A 23,909-nucleotide genomic window follows, 5' to 3' on the forward strand; every position below is an offset into this window, starting at 1 on the left:
ACATTAGAATTCAAAAATGTCAGAACTAGAAGGGACCCCTTAAGGTCATCAAGTCCAACCCCCTCTTTTCATTTTATTTTTAGATTAAAATTTTCTTTATGCCTTTTGTTTTTACATCAGTCATTTCTAAGTGGACACTACACCTTTTCTATAGCCTTCCCTTGTAAAAAAAAGAGAAAATAGCTAAGCCAAACAAAGGAAGTGACCACAGCTAGCTCTGTGTGATGTTCTGCACCCATAGCCCCCCATCTCTCCAAGCAACATCAGTCATTACCAAAAACTCTTATCCAGAGCTTCAGATGAGGTTTTTTTTCATTGTGTATATTGTTTTCTTCATTCTGCTTACTTCACTCTACATCAGTTCATAGAAGATTATCCATGTTGCTCTGAATTCCTCATATTTCTCACTTCCTAGAATGTAATCCACAATGTCTTCAACTGTTTTCCAATTGATGGGTATCTGCTTTGTTTCTAGTTGCTTTTTTTTTTAAAGAAAGCATGCTGTTGTGAAGGTTTAGCTCTATATGGAACCTTTGTTTTTGTCTTTGACCTCCTTGTAATCCCTTCCTTTTACAGAAGAGGAAGCTGAAGCCCAGAGAGTCTGAGATGCTTGTCTAAGGTCACGTGGCAGCATCTCCCATCTTCAGGTAGCATCACTGCTGTCACAAAAGTGTGAATCCTCCAATCCCAAACCCTTGCCTGAGCTCTGACGAGCTGGGATGTAGGAGTCCAGGAGCCGATTGTGGCTACCCTATCAGTTGGCTTAGACTTGTTTGACAGCTTGCTTATTGTGATGCTTGTGTGTGTGCTTTGACCCCGTGTGCCTGGGGTCTCTGACATGGGTAGGAAAGCATTGTAGATAGGTGGCGGACTAAATGGTCGGAGTCAGACACATGTTTTTGTGTGGACCATATGTGATTATGTATATTTGTTTCGAAGATTTTCTTTTTCTTTTTTTGTCCCTCAAGGGGGAGAGAAAATAAATTCTTGTTGATTAAAAAAAAATTAATCTAGAAAAGGAAAGCAGCCCTAGAACCCCCTTGTGATTGGAAAAAGCCCACCATGTTTTTGAACACAGCGCATCAGTGGTTCATGGTAGAGAGCCAGTGTGTGTGTGGCATTTGACTGGGGAAGGGTAATAGTGGTCACGGTATCATTGCTTCTGGTGTGGGGGTGTCTTGAGGGTGCCTTCTGGACCCTGAAGCTGTGCACTTGGATTTAGGTCAGCATGTCAGCAGTCCATGATGTGGGTCCATGTTATGGGTCATGGAGCCTATTGTTCTTGGAATGGTCTTGGAATATGTCTTGATAACTTGTTGCTGGGTTCTTCTGTTCCTTCCCCTGGAAGAGGAGTTACTTGGGTTGCTGTGCTATGGGAAACCAGAAGGGGGCTGGGAGGTGGGCAGGATGTGGGTTTGAGGTACCAGGGGCCTCATGCCCTACCCCAGGCCCAGCTTGCAGTTCTGAGGAGAATGTGCTTCCTTCCGGTTGGGGCTGAGACTGAACCCCATTTCCCCCCTGGAGGAGGGAGTCTGGTCCAGGGGGCTTTTCTTTTACTGCTTGGCATGATAAAGGCTCTTTGGAACAGGATCTGACAAGAGGGGGTGTCGCATGGGTTTGAGGGAATGGGGGACTTCAAGGAGTTACTACATTTGGGAGGATCCCAGCCCCAGGTAATTGGGAGCTCTGAGGCCTGTTATGGCTTTCCTTCCTTTTCTGCTCTGTGTAAACCTCAGTGGGAATGGCAAAAATTGTTGCCTTCTCCCCATTTTCTGGAGTTGAGGATAAGAATGAGATGGCAGGTAGTATGCCTGGGCTCAGTATTAGGTAATACTAATTCTCAAAAGTTCTCACAAGTTGAGCAAACAGAAATTTGTGGCTCTTATTTTAAAAACACTCTGAAAGTGGGGCATTCATTACACTCTGCTTATTTTTTTAAATTTAAATTTGCCAAAAATTTTATTTTTTATTAGAAATCGAATAGTGAACATCAGTATAAGCAACTAAACTTGTTTAGTAACTGTTCACATTTGAAGTAATTTCATAAAGTGTCCTAACACTTTTTCCAGTCCCTCTCAGGAGACTAAAGTATCCTATGAATATTCTTTGACCATTTTTTCTTGTATGATTACAATTAAGTGAACTCCATTATTCTGGTTCTCCTTTTTCATTTTCCATTATTTCAGAAAAATTTTTACTGGGTCTTTGTTTTCCTCATAATTGTCTTTATTTGCTTCACAGTATTCCATTATCCTTAATGAACCACACTTTGAACATTAGTAGACACTTAGATTGCTTCCAGTTTTTTTGTAATTACACATAATGGTTCTGTGAAGTCTTTGAGCAGATGGTTCTTTTTTGTCTTGTTTTTGATAATACTGATAAATATATTTCTGGCAGTGAAATTGTGTTTCAAAAGTGTGATTATTTTTGTCACTTTTGCTGCATACCACCGGGATTGCTCTCCCGAAAGTTTCTACCTTGTCTATCCTGTTAGCAGAGAATGGGTGTACCTGTTTATTTAAAACTGAACTAGCATTGAGTTTTTAATTCTGTTTGCCAATTTGATGTGGTGTAGAGATAGAGATAGGATAGAGAGCTGGCCTTGAAACCAGGAAGATGTGGGTTTAAGATCTGCCTTCAGAACATACTGGTTGTGTGACCTTGGTGAAGTCACTTATCTCACTGCTTCAGGCAACTCTGTAAGGCTCAAAGTGGAAGAGAAGGTGCCAACCTATATGGGAAGAGAGAGCTTCCTCATCATTCCTTATGCCAAGGAGATTACAGGTCCCATTCCTCTTCCCTGTGAGGTGGTGCCTCCATTTTGTTTTTGATTATTAGTGATTCTTATTGTGTTTCCTCTTTTGAAAGTCATCCGTATCAACTGACCATTAATCCACTGTGGAAGTGGAATCATTTTAATTTTTGGTAAAGTGAAGAGCCTTTGGCATCACCTTATATATATATATATGCCCTTCTCTGTCAGCCAAGTTTGCTGTAAGTGAAGTAGGCCTGAATACCAATGGGACTCATAGAGCATCTCTCTTACATCATAACAGGAAGAGAAGGAGTGGGGAGAAAAACCAAGGGGTGCAGTGAAGGGGGCCTGGACTTACATGAACTCACTGGGTGACTGAGTAAATCGTTTACCTTTTCTAAGCTTCAGTTTTCCTCATGTATAAAATTGGGTTTGATGATCTTTTCCCCACCCTAGCTATCTCCTGGGGTTATTATGTGGAAGGCACTCATGACTCACAGGGTTTCTTTACAGCTGAACCAGCATTTACATTTTTTTTAGTATTTTCCCCAATTACATGTAAAAACAATTTTTAACATTCATTTTAAAAATTAAGTTCCAAATTCTCTCCCTCCCTCCCCATCCCCCTTATTGAGAAGGCAAGCAATTTGATATAGGTTATGGAGCATTTAATTTTTAGTTATTTTTGCCCATTTGCTGGGTTATGAGGTATTGAGAGGTGTGGTGAACTTGAAGTGTCACACACATGGGAGTGTTCATTGCCCAGGAAGATGCCTTCTGGGGACTTCAGTTGGGCTAGAGGAGGGTAGCCCTGTTCAAGGACAGAGAAGGGTCATGGTCCAGGTGGCTGGTGGGCATCTTCTGTCTCTTTGTGTATGTCACCATGTGCAGGGAGGGTTTGCAGACCTCTGGGCCGCCCAAACGTTCCTGTATGGGGCAGAGGAGCAAAATTTGCACAAGAAGGGTGGTTTTCTGTTTCAAAGGTGTTCGATGGTGGTTTCACATTGAGTGAGTAGGGAGTTGACACTAAGTGGCTCCTTCTACCCTTTGAAGTTGCCCTCAGCAGAGGCTTGTCCTCTCTCCCTTTCTGTCTCCACCCATCTAGTCCCTCCACTTGATTTCCTTTCCTCCCAATCCAGACCCCTGTCTCTGCCCTCCTGGTGTGCCTGCTTTTAAAACTTATTATTGTTATTACTAACGACTCCTATTTACATAGGCCTTTGAGGTGGCCGATGGCTTTCTCCACTGTGAAATGTGAATTCCCATTTCTGTGCAGCTGCAAGGTTAACACAGTTTATTTTTTACAGTATCCTCATGAGCTAGATGGTGCAGAGATTGTTAACTCACTCTTTTCAGCTGGAGAAACTGAAGTTCAGAGAGGACAACTAATTTATCCAAGGTCACTCTTAGCAGTAAACAGCAGAGCCAGGATTCAGATTTGGATCTTCTGACTCCCATGCTAGGGCTCATTCACTGTACTGGCTTTGTTTTTTGCAAGCAGTGGGGTGGGGGGTGAGGGAGTGATTGATGGTTTGAAGTCCTGGAGGAGGTCAGAATCAGAGGGGATCAAGAGAACATGGCGGGGCGGGAGGGGCAGAAGAGGGCTGCTGAGAAGGTGGAGGGCCAGCTGGTTCTGAGAATGAAGGGAAGGAGGAAAGGATAGAGGAGGAAAACAGCCCACAAACAATGAACCAAGAGCTTTTCAGACAGGGGGAGAAGTAAAGGTGGGTCCCATCAGACCTACATCTTTTCAATAAAGTGGAAATCCACAGAAAATGGGAGCATGGGAGTTTGGACTTGACCTTGGTGGAGGGGGGGGAGAGAATGAATGAATTATTTACAGCAGGGCTGCTTGGAATGTGATAGAGAATGAAAAAGAGATAGATTAAGGATTGTTGGTTCCAGTGAGGGCAGAGAGGAAGAATTTGGAGTAGTCCCAGCTGCCTGCCTTCATTTTGCTCCACAGCCCCAGAGTGGAGAGAATGGGGGGGGGGCATTACCTGGCACTGGAAACAGGGCTGTTCTATCTGACCCTGGGTAACATCATTATAGGATCAGAGATTGAGAGCTGGAAGGGACCTCAGGGGTCATCTGGTTCAGCCCCCCTATATTTTACAGAACAGGAAACTGAGGTCCACAGAGGTAGTAAGTGCAGAGCTTGGCATTCTATCTTGGTTCCTATGACTCCAAATCTAGTGTTCTTTCTACTGTACCACATTGCCCCCCACTATGCTGAGTACAGAGGCACATGAAGCCAAATGGCTGATGGACTGGGGGGAGAAAGGGGAAGGGGGGGTGAGAGAGAGAGAGAGAGAGAGAGAGAGGAGAGAGAGAGAGAGAGAGAGAGAGAGAGAGAGAGAGAGAGAGAGAGAGAGAGAGAGAGAGAGAGAGAAAGAGAGGACGGGCAGGGGAGAGTTGGAAGATCCTTCAGTATAATGAAAAGCTTTGTAACAATTGCTCAATCACGTACAACTCTTCATGACCCCGTGGACCATACTGTCCATGGAATTTTTTTTTTTGGCAGAGATACTGGTTTGCTGTTTCCTTTTCCAGTAGATTAAGGCAAAAGGTTAAGTCACCTGCCCAGGTTCACACAGCTAGTAAGTGTCTGAGGCTGGATTTGAACTCAGGTCTTCCTGACTCTAGGCTCAGTGCTCTTTCCACTGAGCTACCTCACTGTCTCCTAGGCAAACAGAAGTTAAATGACTTACCCAGGATCCCACGGCTAGTAAGTGTGAGGTCGGATTTGAACTCAGGTCTTCTTGACCCCAGGCCCAGCACTCTATCCACCAAGTCTTATACTGCCTCTTTTGTAACCAGCAGAGCTGTCTAAAACTGGAGTGGACTGCTTTGGAAGGTAGTGAACTCCCTGTTATGGGAAATGTTTGAACCAAAGGTAAAGACCTGCCTGTGATAAGAAGAGGAATTCTGCATGGGGTGGGGGGTTAGATAATAAATAGCCAGCATTTATGTAGTGCTTTAAGATTTGCAAAGATTTTACATACATTATCTCATTTTATCTGAGAGGTAAATGCTGTTAATACCCCTATTTTATAGATAAGGGAACTGAGGCTGACAATTTAAGTGACTTACCCAGGGTCACGCAGCTAGTGAGTGTTTGAGGCAGGATTTGAACTCTTCCTGGCTCTGGGTTCAGTACTCTAACCACGGTGCCACTTGATTGCCTCTGTGGTCCCATCCTATAATTTAATAAACATTTATTAAATGACTACTATGTGTATTTTCTTTAAGAGTTTGTGATCACAGGTTGCTCTGAGGACAAAGTGGATTCTCTGAGTGTGAGTCAGGAGAAAAAGGAAACTGGTCCAAGAGCGATCAGGGTTGCAGCAGTTCCCAGGGATGCCCCTGTGTGGCTGACGTGCATATGGGGGATAGCAGCAGGAGAGGATCTGGGGTGCCTAGTCACACATGCAGCAACTGGCTGTCCTCTAGGGAGGCCTCGCCCTGACCTTCATTCCTTTACATGTTATCATCTCTGCTCCTGTTCCCCTTGGCAGTCTCTCTCTGTTCTTTCCATTAGCAGCTGGGTCAGGGCTCCTGTTCTTGTACACTCAAAGTTTTAAAGTTCAGACCCATTTGGGGTTCTGAGAATTTCTCAGGGCAAGAGGTCTGTGGTAAAACAGAACAAGGATGAATCCTGAACTAACTGCTCCATCCTTCCCTGTTCATGGGTTCTTGGGTCTTCTGGTTTGGGGCAGCGGGGGAAGCGGGCTGGGAGGGCAGTGCAGAAAAGGGGAGCCCTTCCTTGCTGGGACATGTTAGGTCCCTCCCACTGGCTGAAATTGTTTTGCCATTCAGCGCATTTTAGAGCTCAGTTTGACCCCTTCTCCAGGGCCACCCCTTTGGAGTGACTCTAGGATGAAAGTTCTGGTTGGTTTCTGGGAAGCCTTAGTGGTGCTGTGATCTGTGGAGTGCTAAGAAGTCACCTCTCCAATCTGCTACCAGTATCTACCTCTCTAGAAATTTCGGAAATTCCAGTAAGTCATTCCCATGGGGGGTAAGCTTTGTCCCTCCAGGGCCTTCTTTTTTTTTAGCTAAGCAGTGGGGTTAGGTGACTTGCCCAGGGTCAAGTAAGTGTTATGTGTCTGAGGCTAGATTTGAACTCAGGTCCTCCTGAATCCAGGGCCAGGGCTCTATCCACTGTGCCACCCAGCTGCCTCCAGGGCCTTCTTTTAAAAGGCAAGCCCAGCCCTAGGAGGGAGCTGACACTCATTCCCCTAAATCTTAGGGTGACTGGATTTCTCGGCAATTTTGCTTCCTCCCTGTGGGAAGGCAGGAAGCCAGGAGTGCAGGAAGAAGGTACCAAGAAGGGAGGCCCAGCCCCGGCTGGCCTACCCAAAGCTCCCTTAGCTTCGAGGACAAATCTTCTTTCTCTTAGCGTGTTTGTGAGACATATTTATAGCCTCCATGGTGTTTGCCTCCTACCTGAGGTTTGGGTGGGGTGGATTGGGCTCTCTCCTCTTGGCCACTGACTGCCTCCCACCAGACCAGAAGCTGGTAGAGCAAAGGGGGAAGAGGGTATGTGTTGGGGAACATTTGTAGCTCCTCATTCTCAGCCTTCTCTTGGCTAACAAGAAGCCACCCCATCCCCGTCCTCCCACCCTCCATCCCCAGCCCAAACGCCACACAGAATCATAACTGTGGGTTGGGGTCTGTTGTTCAAAGGTACCTTGTGTTGAGAAAAAATGACTCATGAAGTGTTGCTCACCCTGCGCTTCTCCCCTAGTTTTCCCCAGGCATCTCCTCACCTGACTCTGCTCCCTAGGTGTCTGACGGAAGGAAGGTCAGGTCATGGGTGGACATCAAAAGGGCTGCTTCTTAGCCCAGGGAGAAGCTCCTGAGCCCTAGCCGTTTTGGACAGGCTCCTTTGTCCAGTTGTCGGGCCCAGTCATGGCTAGTATTTGTGTTGGTCTGGGCTTGAGAATCAGGCAGAAGGCCTAGTTCTCTGCTTTTTCAAGCAGTCTGTGAGATCCAGAGCTGGAAAAGACCTTGGAGGTCATACAGTCTAATCTTCTTATTTTATAGAGAGAGAAAAGGGATTTGCCTGAGCACATTATAAGTAGCAAGGTCAGGATTCGAATTTAGCTCCTCAGACTCCACAGTCATTCTTTCTGCCAGGCCGTGCCAAACAAGGGCAGAGGGGTGCTTTTGGTGGGGATTATAATTACAGTGACCTTTTGTTTATTGATTTTTTTTGTCTTTGCTATAAAAAAAATGATAGCTTTGTTTTTTACAAAACCTTCATTTCTGAACATATCCTTCCTCCCTCTGTTCAGTGAAGTTGTTCCTAGTACCAAAAAAGAAAAAAAGCAGGTCAGCAAAACAAACGACATGGTCAAGTCTCACGGTCTGTACAGTATCGCACACCCATAGTCCCCACCTCCTCAGAGAAGGGAGGGATGTGCATTTCTGGGGTCAAGTGCACAATGGCTTTTACAATTTTTTTCTATTGGTATCTTGTTTTTATATTACCAAAATTTCCTTCTGTGGACCCCTCCCTTCTCCCCTAGCTGTCCCATGTAGCAAAGTTTGTTGTTTTTTAAGAAAAAAGAAAAAGGAAGAAGAGGAAAAAACATCAGCTAAATTACTCAATTATATAAAAAAAAAATCTGACAATTTGTACAGTACTCTACCCCCGTGGACTCCCCACCTCTGCAAAGGAATGGGGAGGAGGTGCACAATGAGATAATTCTTGGCTTGTTCAAGCCTTCATGCCTTTGCTCAAGCAGTTTCTTCTACCGGGAACGCTTATCCTCCCCTCCAATCATATCTTACCTGTCCTCCCAGGCTCACCTTGTAGAATCCTAGAGGTTTGGGAATTGGAAAGAGCCTTAGAGGTTGGTGGTTCTAACTCCCCGCCCCACGATGGAAACTCCTTGGAATAATACCCTTAAGTTGTCATCTGCTAGATAAATAAAGCAGATGAGAAGAAAGATGTTGTGGCTAAGTTGAAAGGATGATGGGTTTAGAATCAGGGACTTTGCTGCCACTTGCTGCCTTTGTGACTGGTCTTTTTTTTTTTTTAAGGCAGTTGGGGTTAAGTGACTTGCCCAGGGTCACACAGCTAGTAAGTGTCAAGCGTTTGGTCTGAGGCCGGATTTGAACTCAGGTCCTCCTGACTTCAGGACTGGTGCTCTATCCACTGCGCCACCTAGCTGCCCCTGTGACTGGTCTTGATGAGCTTCTGGCTCCAAAGCTGTGATCCTGCGAGACCTTCAGTGATGGGGGTGCTGTCTGTGTCCCTCACAAAGAAACCCATCCCTTTAGAAAAAGCTCCTCTCATTGAACCATGCTCTGAGTGGTCTCTCTCTTCTCAGAACTCTGAGAATTTCTGAGAGTTGGGAGGAACCTCAGAGTTAATCTAGTCCAGGGGGTGGAGAACCTGTGGCCTGGAGGCCACATGTGGAGGGGGCATATTTCCCACCCTGATCTAATCTAATCCGTTCTTGGTCAGGAAGTCCCTCCCTGCCATCCCTGACGAGTGGTCATTCCAACCCCTGCTTGGAGAATTTCACTGATGGGGAACTCACTACTTCCCACAGCATCCCCTTCCTCTGGTTATTGTTGGCCTCTATGTGCCTTCCCTGTTACTCTCAGTTTTGCCCTCTGGGGCCAAGCTGGGGCCTCTAATCAACTTTTTTTCCATATGGAAAATCCCTAGTTTCCCTCATCTGTTCCTCATATGGGGTAGTGCCGTAGAGCATTTAGCCATACGATTTAGTGCTAAATGTCATAGTTTGGGGCAGCTAGGTGGTACAGTGGATAGTGCCCCAGCCCTGGAGTCCGGAGGACCTGAGTTCAAATCTGGCCTCAGACACTTACAAGCCATGTGATCCTGGGCAAGTCACTTAACCCCAAATGCCATAGTATGTGTAAGCCCTATCCCTCTTGCTAGAATGGAGGCTTTTTGACAGCTGTGAATGTCTCTGTCTCTGTCTGTTTCACTTACAGCCCCTAGTATAGATGTAGACTTGTGGAAGGGTGAAGGAAGAGGGTTGGTTGGGATCCTAGGCCAGAAGGGACCTCAGAGGTCTTTTAATCCACCCCCTTCGCTTTATAGATGAGGCCCTGGAGACCCAGAGAGGAGAGGTAACTTCCCCAAGGTCACACAGGTGGGCAGGAGCAGATGGGAAGCTCCACCTGGGTCTTTAGATTCCAGATCCCAAATTATTTCTGCTTTGCTCCGCCAGCTTCTGGCTAGCAGTTGTCTAGAGCCAAGACAGTTGAAGGGCTCTCATGAACTGACTTGGCCCTTTTCCCCTTTCACAGTTGATATTCGTGAAATCAAAGAGATCCGCCCTGGGAAGACTTCTCGTGACTTTGACCGTTACCAGGAGGACCCGGCCTTCCGGCCCGACCAGTCCCACTGCTTTGTCATCCTGTATGGCATGGAATTCCGCCTGAAAACTCTGAGTCTGCAAGGTGTGGGGCTGGGGAGGCCTGGAGGGAGGAGCAGTGGCTGTGTCCAGCAGCTTCGTGGGGATGGAGGCAGACACAGCCTAAGGTCAGCCTGCTTTCCCTTTGTGCCACAGCCACTTCGGAGGATGAAGTGAACATGTGGATCAAAGGCTTGAATTGGCTCGTGACTGACACCATCCAGGCTGCCACACCTCTGCAGATCGAGAGGTAAGGTCCCTGCCAGCCTCTGGGCCAGCTGGCTCCTTGGGGTCCAGGGCTGTGGGGGCAGGTGTAAGATATAGGGGACCCCAGGACTCCCCAGTGTATTGATGGTGACCCTATCACCTGCTCCAAGCCAGGTGGCCTGAGGCCCTCTGAGCAGAGCCCATCTCAAGCTGTGCACTTTGTCTTAGGTGGCTCCGGAAGCAGTTCTACTCAGTAGATCGGAATCGGGAAGACAGGTTAGTGTGGGGCCCAGGGAATGTGGTGCTGTAAGGGAAGCCTGGGTTTGGGGAGCAGGGGGCTGTGGTGCTTATACCTGGTGAGCTCTGTTTGTCCAAGGCTGGAGCCTTGTTCGTGATGCAGACTTTGTCTCCCGGGGGGAGGGGGTGTCACTGATGCCTGCCTAGGCCGGCCCTGTGTTATCCCTGGGCAGCTAGCCCTTCCCAGAACAGAAGGAACTTCCTTCCCAGGGGCAGTAAGGACATCTTTGTATGAAGAGAATATACCCCTTGGGAGCTGCAGACTGTCTGGTTATATTAAAATGTTCTGCCAGTAAGATCAACTGTAGGAGCTGGAGGGCAAACTCAGATGCCCTACCTACACCTTTTCTGTATCAAATTAGTTAATGAAAATAAATGGTATGAACCTTAAAGGAAAAGGAAGGATGTCACACAATTTAATTTAAGAAGAATTTATTAGGTACCTGCTAATGTAAGGAATTGGAGATATAGACAGAAATTAACTGTCTCTTCCTTATTGCTGCTCCCTTTCCCCCAACATGCACGCATGCACACATGCTCCTTCTAAATCTCTGTATATAGTTTCTTTTTTCTTTCTTATTTTTCTCATTCTTTCCCCCCCAATTACATGTTAAAACAATTTTTTCCATTTTTTTCCTTTGTTTTGTTTTTGGTGAGGCAATAGGGGTTAAGTGACCTGCCCAGGGTCACACAGCTAGTAAGTGTCAAGTGGCTGATCTGAGACCACATTTGAACCCAGGTCCTCCTGACTCCAGGGCTGGTGCTCTATCCATTGCATCACCTAGCTGCCCCAGTTTTTTACATTTAAAAAAAAAAGTTTTGAGTTCCAAATTCGATCCTGCCCTCCCTTCCTTTCCCTCTCCCTGAGATGGGAATCAGATACAGTTTGTACATGTGCATTTGTATGTAGTTTAGTTTAACTTGGGAGTCTAGGTGAGTGTTTCTCCTAGGATTGGTTGAGATGTTTGCAGCAGGTACTTGAAGGGTCGTTAAGAATGTGGATAATTGCTCTCTGATGTATTCCTCCCTCCTAAGCTTCCTCATCTAAAAAATGAGGAAGTTAGAATAAGTGTTCTCTGAGGCCAGGTCTGACATTCTGTGTTTTGTGGCCCGAGCTCCTTCCCAGCTCTGACAGCCAGTGACTTTGTATCCCTTTGTCCCCACAGGCACTCCTGTTCTAGCCCTGGTTTAGGGCCTTATTAACTTAGCTCTGGGGAGGGTAGAAATGGTGGTGGGTCAGTGGAATGGGCACACAGGCTCACTGACCACAGGGCAAAGGATGAGTGGGTGTCTTTGTTGCCTCAGGATTTCTGCTAAGGATCTTAAGAACATGCTGTCCCAGGTCAACTACCGAGTCCCCAACATGCGGTTCCTGAGGGAACGGTTGACGGTAAGGGTTGTCTCCCAGTTCATCTGTGTCTGTCTGGTACTGGCCAGCAATGTGAAGCCCCAGGGGTTCAGAATCAGCTTTGGCAGAGAAGTTAACCAGTGGGGGTTGGGTGGATTGGTGCACACGTTCAGAGTGACCACCCCCCCCAACCCCTGCCCCCCAAGAAGAGCCTCGGATGACGAGGGAGGAGGGAGCCTGAATTTCCTCTTGAGTTTCACTTTGTTTCCCTTCTCCCCTGATGCCCTTTGGCCTTGGGCACTGCTGGTCAGGACCTGGAGCAGCGGAGTGGGGACATCACCTATGGCCAGTTTGCACAGCTCTACCGGAGTCTCATGTTCAGCGCCCAGAAGACGGTGAGGACCGCTCTGACTCTGGGCACCTCCCCCATTCGCCTTCAGCAGTCTGTCTTTGAAGCTCCCTCCTGACCTCCTCATTTACATATGAGCATACTCCTGTGTCCCCTTGGCCTTGTAGCCCACCTCCATTCATATCAATTCAATAAATATTCATTAAATCCATATCATGTGGGGAAAGGAAGGGACTACATGTTTATTAAGTGCCTGCTGTGTGCCAGGCACTGTGCTGAGAACTTTACAGATGTTATTGTCTGATCCTCAATAGACAGTCTGTAATAATGATAGGTAGCATTTATATAGTAGTTTAAAGTTTGGAAAGTGCTTTACAGATATCTCATTTAATCCTCATAACAATCCTGGGAGGTATGTGCCATTATGATCCCCATTTTATAGATGAAGAAACTGAGGCAGACAGAGGTTAAGTGACTTGCCTAGGGTCACATAGCTAGTAAGTGTTTGAAGCAGGATTTGAATTCAAGCCTTCCTGATTCCCAGCCTAGGGTTCTATCTGCTGCAACACCCAGCTGCCATATTAGTATAGGGAAGATAACTGTATTTGGAGTCATGCTCCCAGTTGGGCTACTTATTACTATGGGCAAAGCATTCGGCCTGTTTCCTCATCTATAAGATATAAGTGTTGGACTAGCTAATCTCTTGGGTTCTTGATAGTCTTTGATTCCAAGTTAGAAGCTAGAATACAAAAGAGCTCTTATCTGAGACCCTCTGACTCCCATTTCCTTGAAGTCTATTTCCATCACCCCCATCCCCAATTCCTAGGGCATCTGTGAGCCCCATCTCCAATCCCTTTCTCCTGATTCAGCTCTGTCTCCCACAGATGGACCTTCCTTTCCTGGAAGCTGGCACCCTGAGGTTTGTGGGGTTAGGGTGGCTCCCCTCCCTTACCCTCGACCCTTCTTCCTTCTGGCATGGTGGGCGAGGGGGGGGGGAAGGGGAAGGAGGAGTTGGGGAAGGATGGAATCATTCATAGCATTAAGATTATCCTCAGGGCTCTGGACACTAAATGGCTTCCCAAGGGAGGAGGAACACTGCTTAGTAGGTACTGTACGTAGATATCTATCTGGGGTCCCCCCGTATACCCCCAGTTGATCCAATGGACAGTACATGATGTAGGCACAGTACCAAATTTGGATTCAGAGGATCTGGATTCAAACTCCAATTCTGTCACTCAGTGTATGACCTTGGGCTGGTCACACTCATCCTTCTGAGCCTTAATTTCCCTCTCTTTAAAATGAGGTGCTTAGACTAGGTCTTTTTTCTGTTCTAAATTCTATGATTCCTTGAGCTGTCCTGGCTGAAGTGGGCTGAGACCTAACCTCTCCTTCCCTTTTTCCTTTCTTCAGGGGCGGGGATCGGCCAGAGCTCTGCAGAGTGTCCCTGTCTGAGTTTCAGCAGTTTCTCCTGGAATACCAGGGGGTATGGGTGGTCCAAGGGCTGGGGGAGGGAGGGTCTGGTCTCCCCAGCTTATAGGACTTCAATCTAAGAGGAATGACCTTGAGCTTGACCTGACTAGGGGATTGACACATTCTTTGTGACAGGTCGGGGTTGAGGAAAGGGTGGAGGTCGTTTAGGAATGAGGTGAGTGGAAGTGGGTCTCTGGAGGGTGTCAGGACTGGGAAAGGCCTCACCCCTGGGAAGGATCGCCCACCAGCCTCCTAGGTTGCTGCCAAGGCTCCAGGGCAGATGGTGGGCTGGGCTAGGAGGCCTGAGGCTCCTTGCACCTGGCATCAGTCCTTTCCCTGCAGGAGCTGTGGGCCACTGACAGGCTGCAGGTGCAGGAGTTCATGCTCAGCTTCCTCCAGGACCCCCTCCGGGAGATTGAGGAGCCTTATTTCTTCCTGGATGAGGTGAGGTCCTCACAGAATCTAAGGGGACCTCGCAGGGCTTCTAGGCCAACTGCCCACCCATTTCAGGAATCTTCTCTCAGCATCCCCAATGAATGACTCTCCAGTCTTGACCTGAATATCTGCAGTGACAGGGAGTTCCCTATCTCCCAAGGAAATCCATTTAACAGCCCTAATTCTGTTAGCAAGTTCTTTCTTAGGTGGACTGAAAGTCAGCCTCCTGTAGCTTTTTCTTGTAGATCTAGTTAATAATAGCTACCATTTATATAATGCTTTATGGTTTGTAAAACACTTTAGAAATATCTCATTTTATCCTCACAACATTCTAGGAGTTGGGACTATTATCTTCATTTTACAGATGAGGAAAACTGAGGTAGACAAAGGTTTAAATGACTTGTCACACAGCAAGTAAGGGTCTGAGGCCGGATTTGAACTTAAGTTGTCCTGGCCCCAAGTTCGGGGCTCTGTCCTCTAATTAGCTGCCTAGTTATGCCTTTGGGAGTTGGGTTGAACAAAGAGAGATTCACTCATTCACGTGAAAACCAGAACGTACTCAGTACTTTAGCTGCCAGCCAGGCCCCAGAGCTCTTGCCCACACTGGGTTCCTGTAAAGGGGGAAGCTGGAGGAAGAGAGACATTGGACCGCAAAGGTGTGTGTGGGGGAAGGTGAAGTCATGTGAGCCCGTGGCTGGTCTGGGCTGACCCAGCAGTGCCTTGACTTGCCATGCTCCTTACTGGGAGTCATAAGCCCAGACCCTTCTTTGGAGGTGGCATTCAGACTGCCGGGAATTCAATTTCTTTCCCCATCTGTTTTGGGGCAGTTTGTTACCTTCCTGTTTTCCAAAGAGAATAACATCTGGAACTCCCAGCTGGATTCGGTGTGCGTGGACACCATGAACAACCCCCTGTCTCAGTACTGGATCTCTTCCTCCCACAACACGTGAGGAACTGTGGGCTGATGGATGGGAGGGCCCGGGCTGTTCTCTTCTTCTCAGCATCACTTTCCCCCTTTCTTCTCTGTCATCTCTGCCCTGGGAGGACAGGAACCCAGGGGGAAGCCAGGTGATGGGTAGGGGAGGAGGGTCTGCCCCCTTGCTTGGCCTGACTGCCCCCAACCCAGATTCCATCCATGAATAATAGGTACCTGACCGGGGACCAGTTCTCCAGTGAGTCCTCCTTGGAGGCCTACGCAAGGTGTCTTCGTATGGGCTGTCGATGCATTGAGTGTGAGTCGGGGGTGGGGAGGGATTGGGGGGTTGGGGGAAGTGTTAAAGTTGGTTAGTATCTGGGACCATAATGAAGAGGTGCCTTAGTTTTTGTTCTACTTGGACTGAACCACCATCGTCTCTTCCCTTGAAGTGGACTGCTGGGATGGACCAGATGGGATGCCTGTCATTTACCATGGACATACCCTCACCACCAAGATTAAGTTCTCTGATGTTCTGCACACCATTAAGGAGCATGCATTCGTGACCTCAGAGTGAGTGGAGTGGGATGGGGAGTGGGGAGGGACAGTGTGAGTGGAGTGGGAATATGAGTAAGCCTGGGGGCTCCAGGCAGGAGTCTTAGAGGGGAGGAAGGACTCGTACGTCTACAGACTGGTGGGCTGGGGGACTGAACAATTCCTTGTCTCCCCCCACCCCCCCAATATATCACCCCTGCTTCCATTGCCCCGAGACGCAAAGCCTTCAGCTATCTTTTTTTGGGGGGGGGCTAGGCAATGGGATTAAGTGACTTGCCTAGGGTCACACAGCTAGTTAAGTGTTATGTGTCTGAGGCCACATTTGAACTCAGGTTCTCCTGAATCCAGGGCTGGTGTTCTATCCACTGGGCCACCTAGCTGCCCAGCCTACAGCTATCTTTGCTCATAGAACGTTAGAGCAGAAGGAGACCCCACAGGGCATCTAGTCCCACCCCTCCTAGATGTCTCATTCCTTCATACAGATGAGGAAACGGAAATTCACAGAGATCCTAAGAGAAGGGAGAATGAAGACTCAGAAAAACCAGGTTCTGGTCTCTGCTTGGCTGCTGTCTCTTTCTGTGTAGCTTGGGGCAACTTGATTTGCCTCTCTGATCCTCAGTTTTCCCATCTGTGAAATGGAGTTGGATCGGATGGTTATTTAGAGCTGGCCTTTCCAGCTCTAATGGTCTATGAGGTTTGTCTGACATCGCACAAGTTAGTGGCAGAACAGGAACTCAAATCCAGGTTTCTTAGCTTCCGGTCCAGTGTTCTGGCATACTATGCTGGCTCTTCTTTCATCCTAGTCCCATTCATTCTACCTGTTTATCCTGTGAATAGAAATAGAGATAGATTCCTGGCCACATATTGACTCAGCAAACCGCAAATTACCATTTTCTGTGTCGTGTTGCATTTTTATATTTTTCTGTTAAACATTTCCCAATTACATTTTAACCTGGTTTATCGTTTCTCTGCCATCGATCCACCCCTTCTTCCTATTCCTCTGTCATTCCTTGTGCAATAGGCTTTTACCTAGCGTCCTTGATTCTGGCGTCTTCTCATCCAGCCCTTTCTGGCCTTCCTGATGCTGAACCCATCTCTCTCCAGGCCTCAGTTTCCTCATCTTCTAAATGGGAGGGTTGGCCCAGATGAAGTCCTTTTCAGCAGTAATAACCTGCACGAGAACCTTCCAGGTCCCCAGCCTGGCATCATCAGGCTCAGCCTTGACCTCTCCCCAGTTTCTCGCCCCTCATATCCAGTCTGCCAAGTGTTACCAATTCTGCTTTCACAACATGTAACAGTAACAATGATGTTGGTAATTCTTTCACACTATACAATAATGATACCAATGATGATTCTACTTTCACGGCACACAAAAATGCTGCTGCTAATTATAATGATACAAATGGCTAGCATTTATCTGGCACTTACTATGTTCTGGTAAGTAATTTACAAATATTGTCTCATTTGATCCTCGTAACAGCCTTGCAAGGTAGGTGCTATCATTATCCCCATTTTACAGTTGAGGAAACTGAGGCAAACAGATTAAGTGACTTGCCCAAGGACATAAAGCTAGTCAGTATCTGAAGTTGGTCTTCTTGACTCCATGCCCAGCATTCTATCCACTGCGCCACCTAGCTGCCTGATATATCTTAAATTCATCACCTTCACTCACATGGCCATCACCCTAGTTCTGGCCCTTATCACTTCTTACCTGGAGTGGCCTCCAAATTGATCTTCCAGCCTGGGCTCTCTCCTCTCCAAACCATACTTCACACAACTGCCAAACTGATAGTCCATTGAAAAATACATATATGTTTGTGTGTATGTATGTGTATATGTACCCATACACACACACACACACACACACACACACACACACACACACATACACACATATGGGTTTTTTTTTAAATTACAAATTAAAAAGTACAAAAATAAACCCCTTGTTAATAAACATGCATTGTCCAACAAAACGAAATCCACATTGGCCATGTCTGAAAATATGTCTTCCACATTGTCTTTTGGATTCATGATTTTTTATTGCATTGACTAGAGTTCTAAAATTTTCCAAAGTTGTTTTTTTCTGTAATGTTGTGTCATTCTTTAAATTTATCCCTTATTTCTGTTCACTTCACTCTGTATCAGTTCATAGCAGTCTTCCCAGTTTCCTCTAAAGCTGCTCATTTTATGTCCCCCTTTTCCAATTTTTGGCTGCTATGAGCTGCTATAAATATTTTTTCACATACGGGTCCTCGTCCTTTTTCTTTGATCCCTTTGGGGTGTAGGCTCAGTAGTAGTAAAGCTGAGTCAAAGCACGTGCACGTTTTTGTAACCTTTTGGGCCTAATTCCGAATTGCTTTCCACAGATCCATCAACAATGCACCAGTGTGCCTGTTTTCCACAACCATTTCAGCACTTGTCATTTTCCTTTTTGCCATTTTTATAGGTGTGAGATGGGATCTCAGAATTGCTGTAACTTTCATTTCTCTAATTATTAGCTATTTAGAATCTTTTTTCACAAGATTGTTGATGACTTGCCTGTTCATACCAGAGTGATTTTCCTAAAGCACAGGTCTGACCGATCTTCACTCCCCTGCTCAAGTAACTCCAGGATGCTTCTTCTTGCTTCTAGGATCAAATCCAATTCCTTTGTATTGTTTTTAAGGCCTTTCACAGTCTGGCTCCAGCCTGTTCTTTTATATCACACATTACTTTCTTCACACACTCTGTATTCCAGCTGAAGCTGCCTCATTGTCAGCCATTCAGTCTCCCATTTCTGGACCTTTGCACTGTCGGCCTCCCAGATCTAGAAGACCCTGCCTCCTTGCTTTGTGGAATCCTCAGCGTCCTTTTTTCAAAACTCAGATCAAGCACTTCCTGCATCCTACTTGTGTAGCCCATCCTGGTGGTAGGGCATTCTCCATGTAGAGATATTTGGCATTTTACTTCCTCATGTACCTTTAGGATGGAAATTCCTTGTGGAGAAGGGACTGTCTCATTTTCATCTTTGCAATTCCATCATTTAGCTTAGTGTCCTGCATATAGTAGGTGCTTAATAAATGCTTGTTGAATAAATGTATAACAGTTGCTTGTAGCTCAAGGTCTTCCACAACCTGGCACCTCCCTGAGTTTCCAGCCTTATCTTGCATTGGGCTGTTTTACAAATCAGCGATACCCTTTGTCTGTTGCCCAGCAGCTAGGTGGCAAAGTGGATTGAAGGTTGGATTTAGAGTCTAGAAGAACAAATTTTGAATCCCTCCTGAAGACACTTGAGAACATTGTGACCGTAGTCAGCCTTACTTTATGTATCTGGAAAATGGGGATGATGATAAGAATAGCACCCACTTCACCTGGCCGTGTTAAGATCAAATGAGTTAAGAGGTGTAGAGCGATTCACTTCAGAATCACCTTAAAAGCACTATCAGTTAGCTCTTTTTTTTTTTTCTTCAGGAAGGCAGTTGAGGTTAAGTGACTTGCCCAGGTCACACAGCTAGTCAAGTGTTTGGTCTGAGGCCGGATTTGAACTCAGGTCCTCCTGACTTCAGGGCCAGTGCTCTATCCACTGCCCCATGTGGCTGCTCCCAGCATTAGCTCTTGTTATTATCATTCCTTTGTCCCCCGCTCAGCCCACATTCATGCCTGACTCTGTTTTTCTTTTAGCTTCCCTGCCTGAAATACCCTCTCCATCCTCTTGTTCTATCCCATCCTCATCTTTAAGGCCCAGATTAGCTTCCTGCCAGGAGCATTCCCTAACTCCTGCAGTGATTTTAATGACCCCTTATTAAGTACTGATTATATGCAGGGCCCTGTGCGGAACATTGAGGGAGATACCACATTAAGCTAAACGTCTTTTCTGCCTCTTCCAGCCTTCTTCGGAGGCTGGCTCCAGCCTCCCCATTAATCCCAGCCAGCCCTTTGTCGTTCAGTCATTTCAGTTGTGTCTGACCCTTTGTGACCCCATCTGGGGTTTTCTTGGCAAAGATACTGGGCTGATTTGCCATTTCCTTCTCTAGCTCATTTTACAGATGAGGAAACTGAGGCAAACAGGGTTAAGCGACTTGCCCAGGGTCACACAGCTAGTAAGTGTGTGAGGCTGGATTTGAACTCACAAAGATGAGTCTTCCTGACTTCAGCCTATTGCTCTCTCCACTTCACCTAGCTGCCCAAACCAGCCTCTAACAGTGAGCTTTCCCTTCTCCAATGCCCCCCTGCCACCTGCTCTCCACGTTCCTTCCTCATCCCACACCAAGTGTGCCCTGCTTTGAGTTGGTAGTGATGTGTGCCACGTACTCCCAACCAGACTTGATCCCCAGGGCAGGCCCCATGTCCCCATCTCTTCTCCCTTTCTAACGGGGCTGAGCGTGGGGGGAGGCCTAGCCTGATTTTGGCCCCCACCTTCCTGTCCCAGGTATCCAGTGATCTTGTCCATTGAGGATCATTGCAGCATTGCTCAGCAGAGAAACATGGCACAGTACTTCAAGAAAGTATTTGGCGACACCCTCCTTACTAAGCCTGTGGACATTGCTGCTGATGGTCTGCCTTCACCCAGCCAGCTCAAGAGGAAAATCCTTATCAAGGTACCTGGGTGGTGGGCAGGGCTCAGAGGGGAGAGAGCAGGGAGGAGGCAGTATCTCACTAGGTCAGTGAGGACCTAGGAAGCAGGTGGAATGAGGGGACAGAGGGGTAGGAATGGGGGTCTCCAGTTCTCTAGGCTCCAATGTAAATGTCCCTCTTCCTTTCGCTTCCACCATCCCTTCCTGGCTCCCTTTGCCTTAGCCAAGTTGGGAGGCTGAGCTCAGGTGGGGATGGACTTGATGGGGCCCTGAGTGATCTTGGCAGAGGAGCCAGGCCCTGTCTGGCCATTTCAGACCCTCTTGTCTGTCAGGGACTTTTTGGCCTAGCTGGTTGAGATTTCCTAGTGAATCTGTCAGAAGGGCAGAGGTCAGACTGGGAATGTTGGGACTGAGCAAGGACCCCCTGACTCTCCTTCTGGCAGCACAAGAAGCTGGCCGAGGGCAGTGCCTATGAGGAGGTGCCCACCTCGGTGATGTACTCAGAGAATGACATCAGCAATTCCATCAAGAATGGCATCCTCTACTTGGAAGACCCTATTAACCACGTGAGGGCTAGGCCAGGGCCAAGGGAAGGAGAATAAGCCAGGAGGGTGTAGTTAATTTGTAGTTACAGAAAGTAGGTTTAAAGCCTATCTCTGCTACTTAATTATCTGTGTAAGCTTGGGAAAGGAGGCCTGGGGAGTGCAGGGGGCCATGGGAGGGGGCGGGACCTAAAAGAAGCTGGGGAAGTTGGGCGGTTGGGCAGGAGTCATGGGGGCAGTGAGGAGCTGGGGATCATGGGGGCAGTTAGAGGCCCTTTGTAACCTTGTCCTCTGGCCCTCAGGAGTGGTACCCGCACTATTTTGTATTGACCAGCAGCAAAATCTACTACTCAGAGGAGACAAACAGTGACCAGGGCAACGATGATGAGGAGGAGCCAAAGGAGGTGATGATGGAGCTGGGGCCCAGAGGTTTGGAAACAGGAAGGGGAATGTGAGAGAACATGGAAGCTGAGATCTCAGATGATGAAACAAGTCTGAGAGGGAGGACTGGGTGATGAAGTCCCCCTCCCTGCAGGTGAGTAGCAGTGCAGAGCTGCATTCCAGCGAGAAGTGGTTCCATGGCAAGCTCGGGGCCGGTCGGGATGGGCGCCACATTGCTGAGCGACTGCTTACTGAATACTGCATTGAGACTGGAGCCCCTGACGGTTCCTTTCTGGTTCGAGAGAGTGAGACCTTTGTCGGGGACTACACACTGTCCTTCTGGTAAGGTCCCCTGTTGTTACTTGTGGCCTTGGTTTTCCTGTAGGGTGGGAAGAACCCTTCCCCCTCCCCCTGGCCTCCCTTAAAACTCCCCTTAGAGTTTACAGTTCTGTAGAGGGACCTTTACAGATGAGGAATGCTTGGTTGAACTATGCATGTTCCACCTCGGACCCCTCCCCCCAGCATCTTTTTTCCCCGAGGCCTCCGGATTCTGGTATCCTGTGATATGTAAGGCCAAGGACTGAAGGGAAGAATGAGCAGAAGGGCCCCCATATCTTTCTGAATCCAAAGCTAGATACCTGTGGGTACCTTGGGGTTCAGTCACCTTTAGGTTTGGGCCTTCACAATGCTCTCCTCCCCTCCTCCAGGCGGAATGGGAAGGTCCAGCATTGCCGGATTCACTCACGCCAGGATGCTGGCAGCCCCAAATTCTTCCTGACGGACAACCTGGTATTTGACTCGCTCTATGACCTCATCACCCACTACCAGCAGGTGCCACTGCGATGCAACGAGTTTGAGATGCGCCTTACGGAGCCTGTGCCTCAAACTAATGCCCACGAGAGCAAAGAGTGAGGAGCAGTCCAATGGGAAAGAGGACAGTTGGAGGGGCTGGGGCTCTGTGGGGAGCATTGTGGTAGGGATCTGGGACCTTTCTGTCAATGGACAGTGGAGCGCAATAACCCTGGGGACCTGCCTGCAGGTGGTACCATGCAAGTCTGACCCGAGCCCAGGCGGAACACATGTTGATGCGTGTACCCCGAGACGGGGCCTTCCTCGTGCGAAAGCGGAGTGAACCCAACTCCTATGCCATCTCCTTTCGGTGAGAGGCCTGGAGGGATATGGGGAAAGGTGCCTGGGGCAAGAGAGAGTGCTGTAGAGGGAGGGAATATGGCGGGGTGAGGAGGTGACCATGAGCTATTGCCCTGGAACTGTGCCTCTGTGTGGGTCATGGGTCACGGGGGAGGGTAGGACAGGGTAGGGAGGTATCCTAGCCTTGTCTGTAACTGCAAGGCTGGCAGAGGATTGGTCTTGGGCCTCCGTCCAGTCACTCAGCTGTCATTTGTTAAGCACAGGGATATAATTTTTTTTTTAAAGAGAAGGTTTAAGTGTCAATCAGCACATTTTTATTTATTTTTTTGGGAAGCAGTCAGGGTTAAGTGACTTGCCCAGGGTCACACAGCTGGTGTCTGAGACTAGATTTGAACTCAGGTCCTCTGACTCCAGGGTTGGTGCTCTATCCACTGTGCCACCTAGCTGCCCCAATATAAATTTTTAAAAATGAAAGCTCAAGGAGCTTACATTCTAATAAGTTAGAAAGCAAGTACAACTATAAATATGGATAGCATAAGTAGAGAATAAATGTCAGTAGAGAGAAGGGTACTGGGGGAGAGGACCTGCTGGCATTTGGAGGCATCAGGACAAGCTTCATGTAGAAGGGGTTGCCTGAACTGTGACTTGGAGGAGGAGAGAGTCTGGGAGGTCGAGGTGAGGAGAGAGTTGATGGTTGGGGGAGTGATGTCCTGAAAGATTCTGCAGAAAGTTTGAGCTGTTGTGTGTCTGGCTAACCCCTCAGGGCAGAAGGAAAGATCAAACACTGCCGCGTCCAGCAGGAGGGGCAGACGGTGATGCTGGGAAACTCCGAGTTTGACAGCCTTGTAGATCTCATCAGTTACTACGAGAAGCACCCGCTGTACCGGAAGATGAAGCTCCGGTACCCCATCAATGAGGAGGCACTAGAGAAAATTGGCACAGCGGTGAGAGAGGGGCACCCAGGAGGCTAGGGGGGGACTTCTGGGCAACAGGAGGGAGGGTAACAGCCTGGGCTGGCGTGGCATAGAAGAGCTTGGAGGAGGCTGGGAATCTGTGAGTGTATGACCTGGGGACATAAGAAGCATCGGATGGGAGATGGTTTGGAACTTAAAATGTAATTAAAGAAATAAAAGGCATTGGGTGCAGTAGGTGACCTTGGGTGGCTAGTGATGGCCAGGGGAGACTGTGGCTGGCAGGAAGCAAGAAAACCCGTGGAGAGACAGTGGGGCTTGAGCTGGGTCAGGCAGGTTTGGATTGGTGATGAAGAGGAGGGCAGGACTTACAAATAGTCCAGGCAGCGAGGCAGTTAGGAGTGGAGAAAAAGGGGCAGAGACAGAATTGATTTGGGGGAGAGTGAGAGATGACACCTGTGATTTCATACCTGGAAAACAGCAACACGGCAGTACCAGTACCATCAGCAGAAATAGAGGACGTCAGAGGGACGGCAGCTTTGGGGGAGAAAACAATGAGCTTCATTGTGGACAGACTGATTTTGAGGTGTTGGCAGGATTTCCAGAACCCGTCTCATGGGTAGTTGGAAACGCATGTCTGGAGT

At 47.8% G+C, this 23,909-nt stretch overlaps 1 protein-coding gene across 4 annotated transcripts in view; it reads left to right on the forward strand.

Moving 5' to 3' along the window:
• The window catches only part of PLCG1 (phospholipase C gamma 1), a 67,450-nt gene that overhangs the window by 30,003 nt on the left and 13,538 nt on the right, over positions 1 to 23,909 (forward strand). For all 4 annotated transcript variants that reach the window (XM_020998604.2, XM_020998603.2, XM_020998606.2 and 1 more), the window contains exons 4-21: positions 10,049 to 10,201; positions 10,312 to 10,405; positions 10,591 to 10,638; positions 11,965 to 12,049; positions 12,319 to 12,402; positions 13,241 to 13,275; positions 13,767 to 13,839; positions 14,169 to 14,270; positions 15,089 to 15,207; positions 15,408 to 15,493; positions 15,627 to 15,747; positions 20,138 to 20,306; positions 20,726 to 20,848; positions 21,127 to 21,228; positions 21,360 to 21,547; positions 21,913 to 22,113; positions 22,245 to 22,364; positions 23,118 to 23,298. In XM_020998604.2, coding sequence (XP_020854263.1) covers positions 10,049 to 10,201; positions 10,312 to 10,405; positions 10,591 to 10,638; positions 11,965 to 12,049; positions 12,319 to 12,402; positions 13,241 to 13,275; positions 13,767 to 13,839; positions 14,169 to 14,270; positions 15,089 to 15,207; positions 15,408 to 15,493; positions 15,627 to 15,747; positions 20,138 to 20,306; positions 20,726 to 20,848; positions 21,127 to 21,228; positions 21,360 to 21,547; positions 21,913 to 22,113; positions 22,245 to 22,364; positions 23,118 to 23,298 — 2,084 coding nt within the window. The remainder of the gene's footprint in view (positions 1 to 10,048; positions 10,202 to 10,311; positions 10,406 to 10,590; positions 10,639 to 11,964; positions 12,050 to 12,318; positions 12,403 to 13,240; positions 13,276 to 13,766; positions 13,840 to 14,168; positions 14,271 to 15,088; positions 15,208 to 15,407; positions 15,494 to 15,626; positions 15,748 to 20,137; positions 20,307 to 20,725; positions 20,849 to 21,126; positions 21,229 to 21,359; positions 21,548 to 21,912; positions 22,114 to 22,244; positions 22,365 to 23,117; positions 23,299 to 23,909) is intronic.

The sequence above is a fragment of the Phascolarctos cinereus genome, unplaced genomic scaffold (assembly GCF_003287225.1).
Source record: "Phascolarctos cinereus isolate Bilbo 61053 unplaced genomic scaffold, phaCin_HiC Scaffold_2;HRSCAF=192, whole genome shotgun sequence".
NCBI lineage: Eukaryota > Metazoa > Chordata > Mammalia > Diprotodontia > Phascolarctidae > Phascolarctos > Phascolarctos cinereus.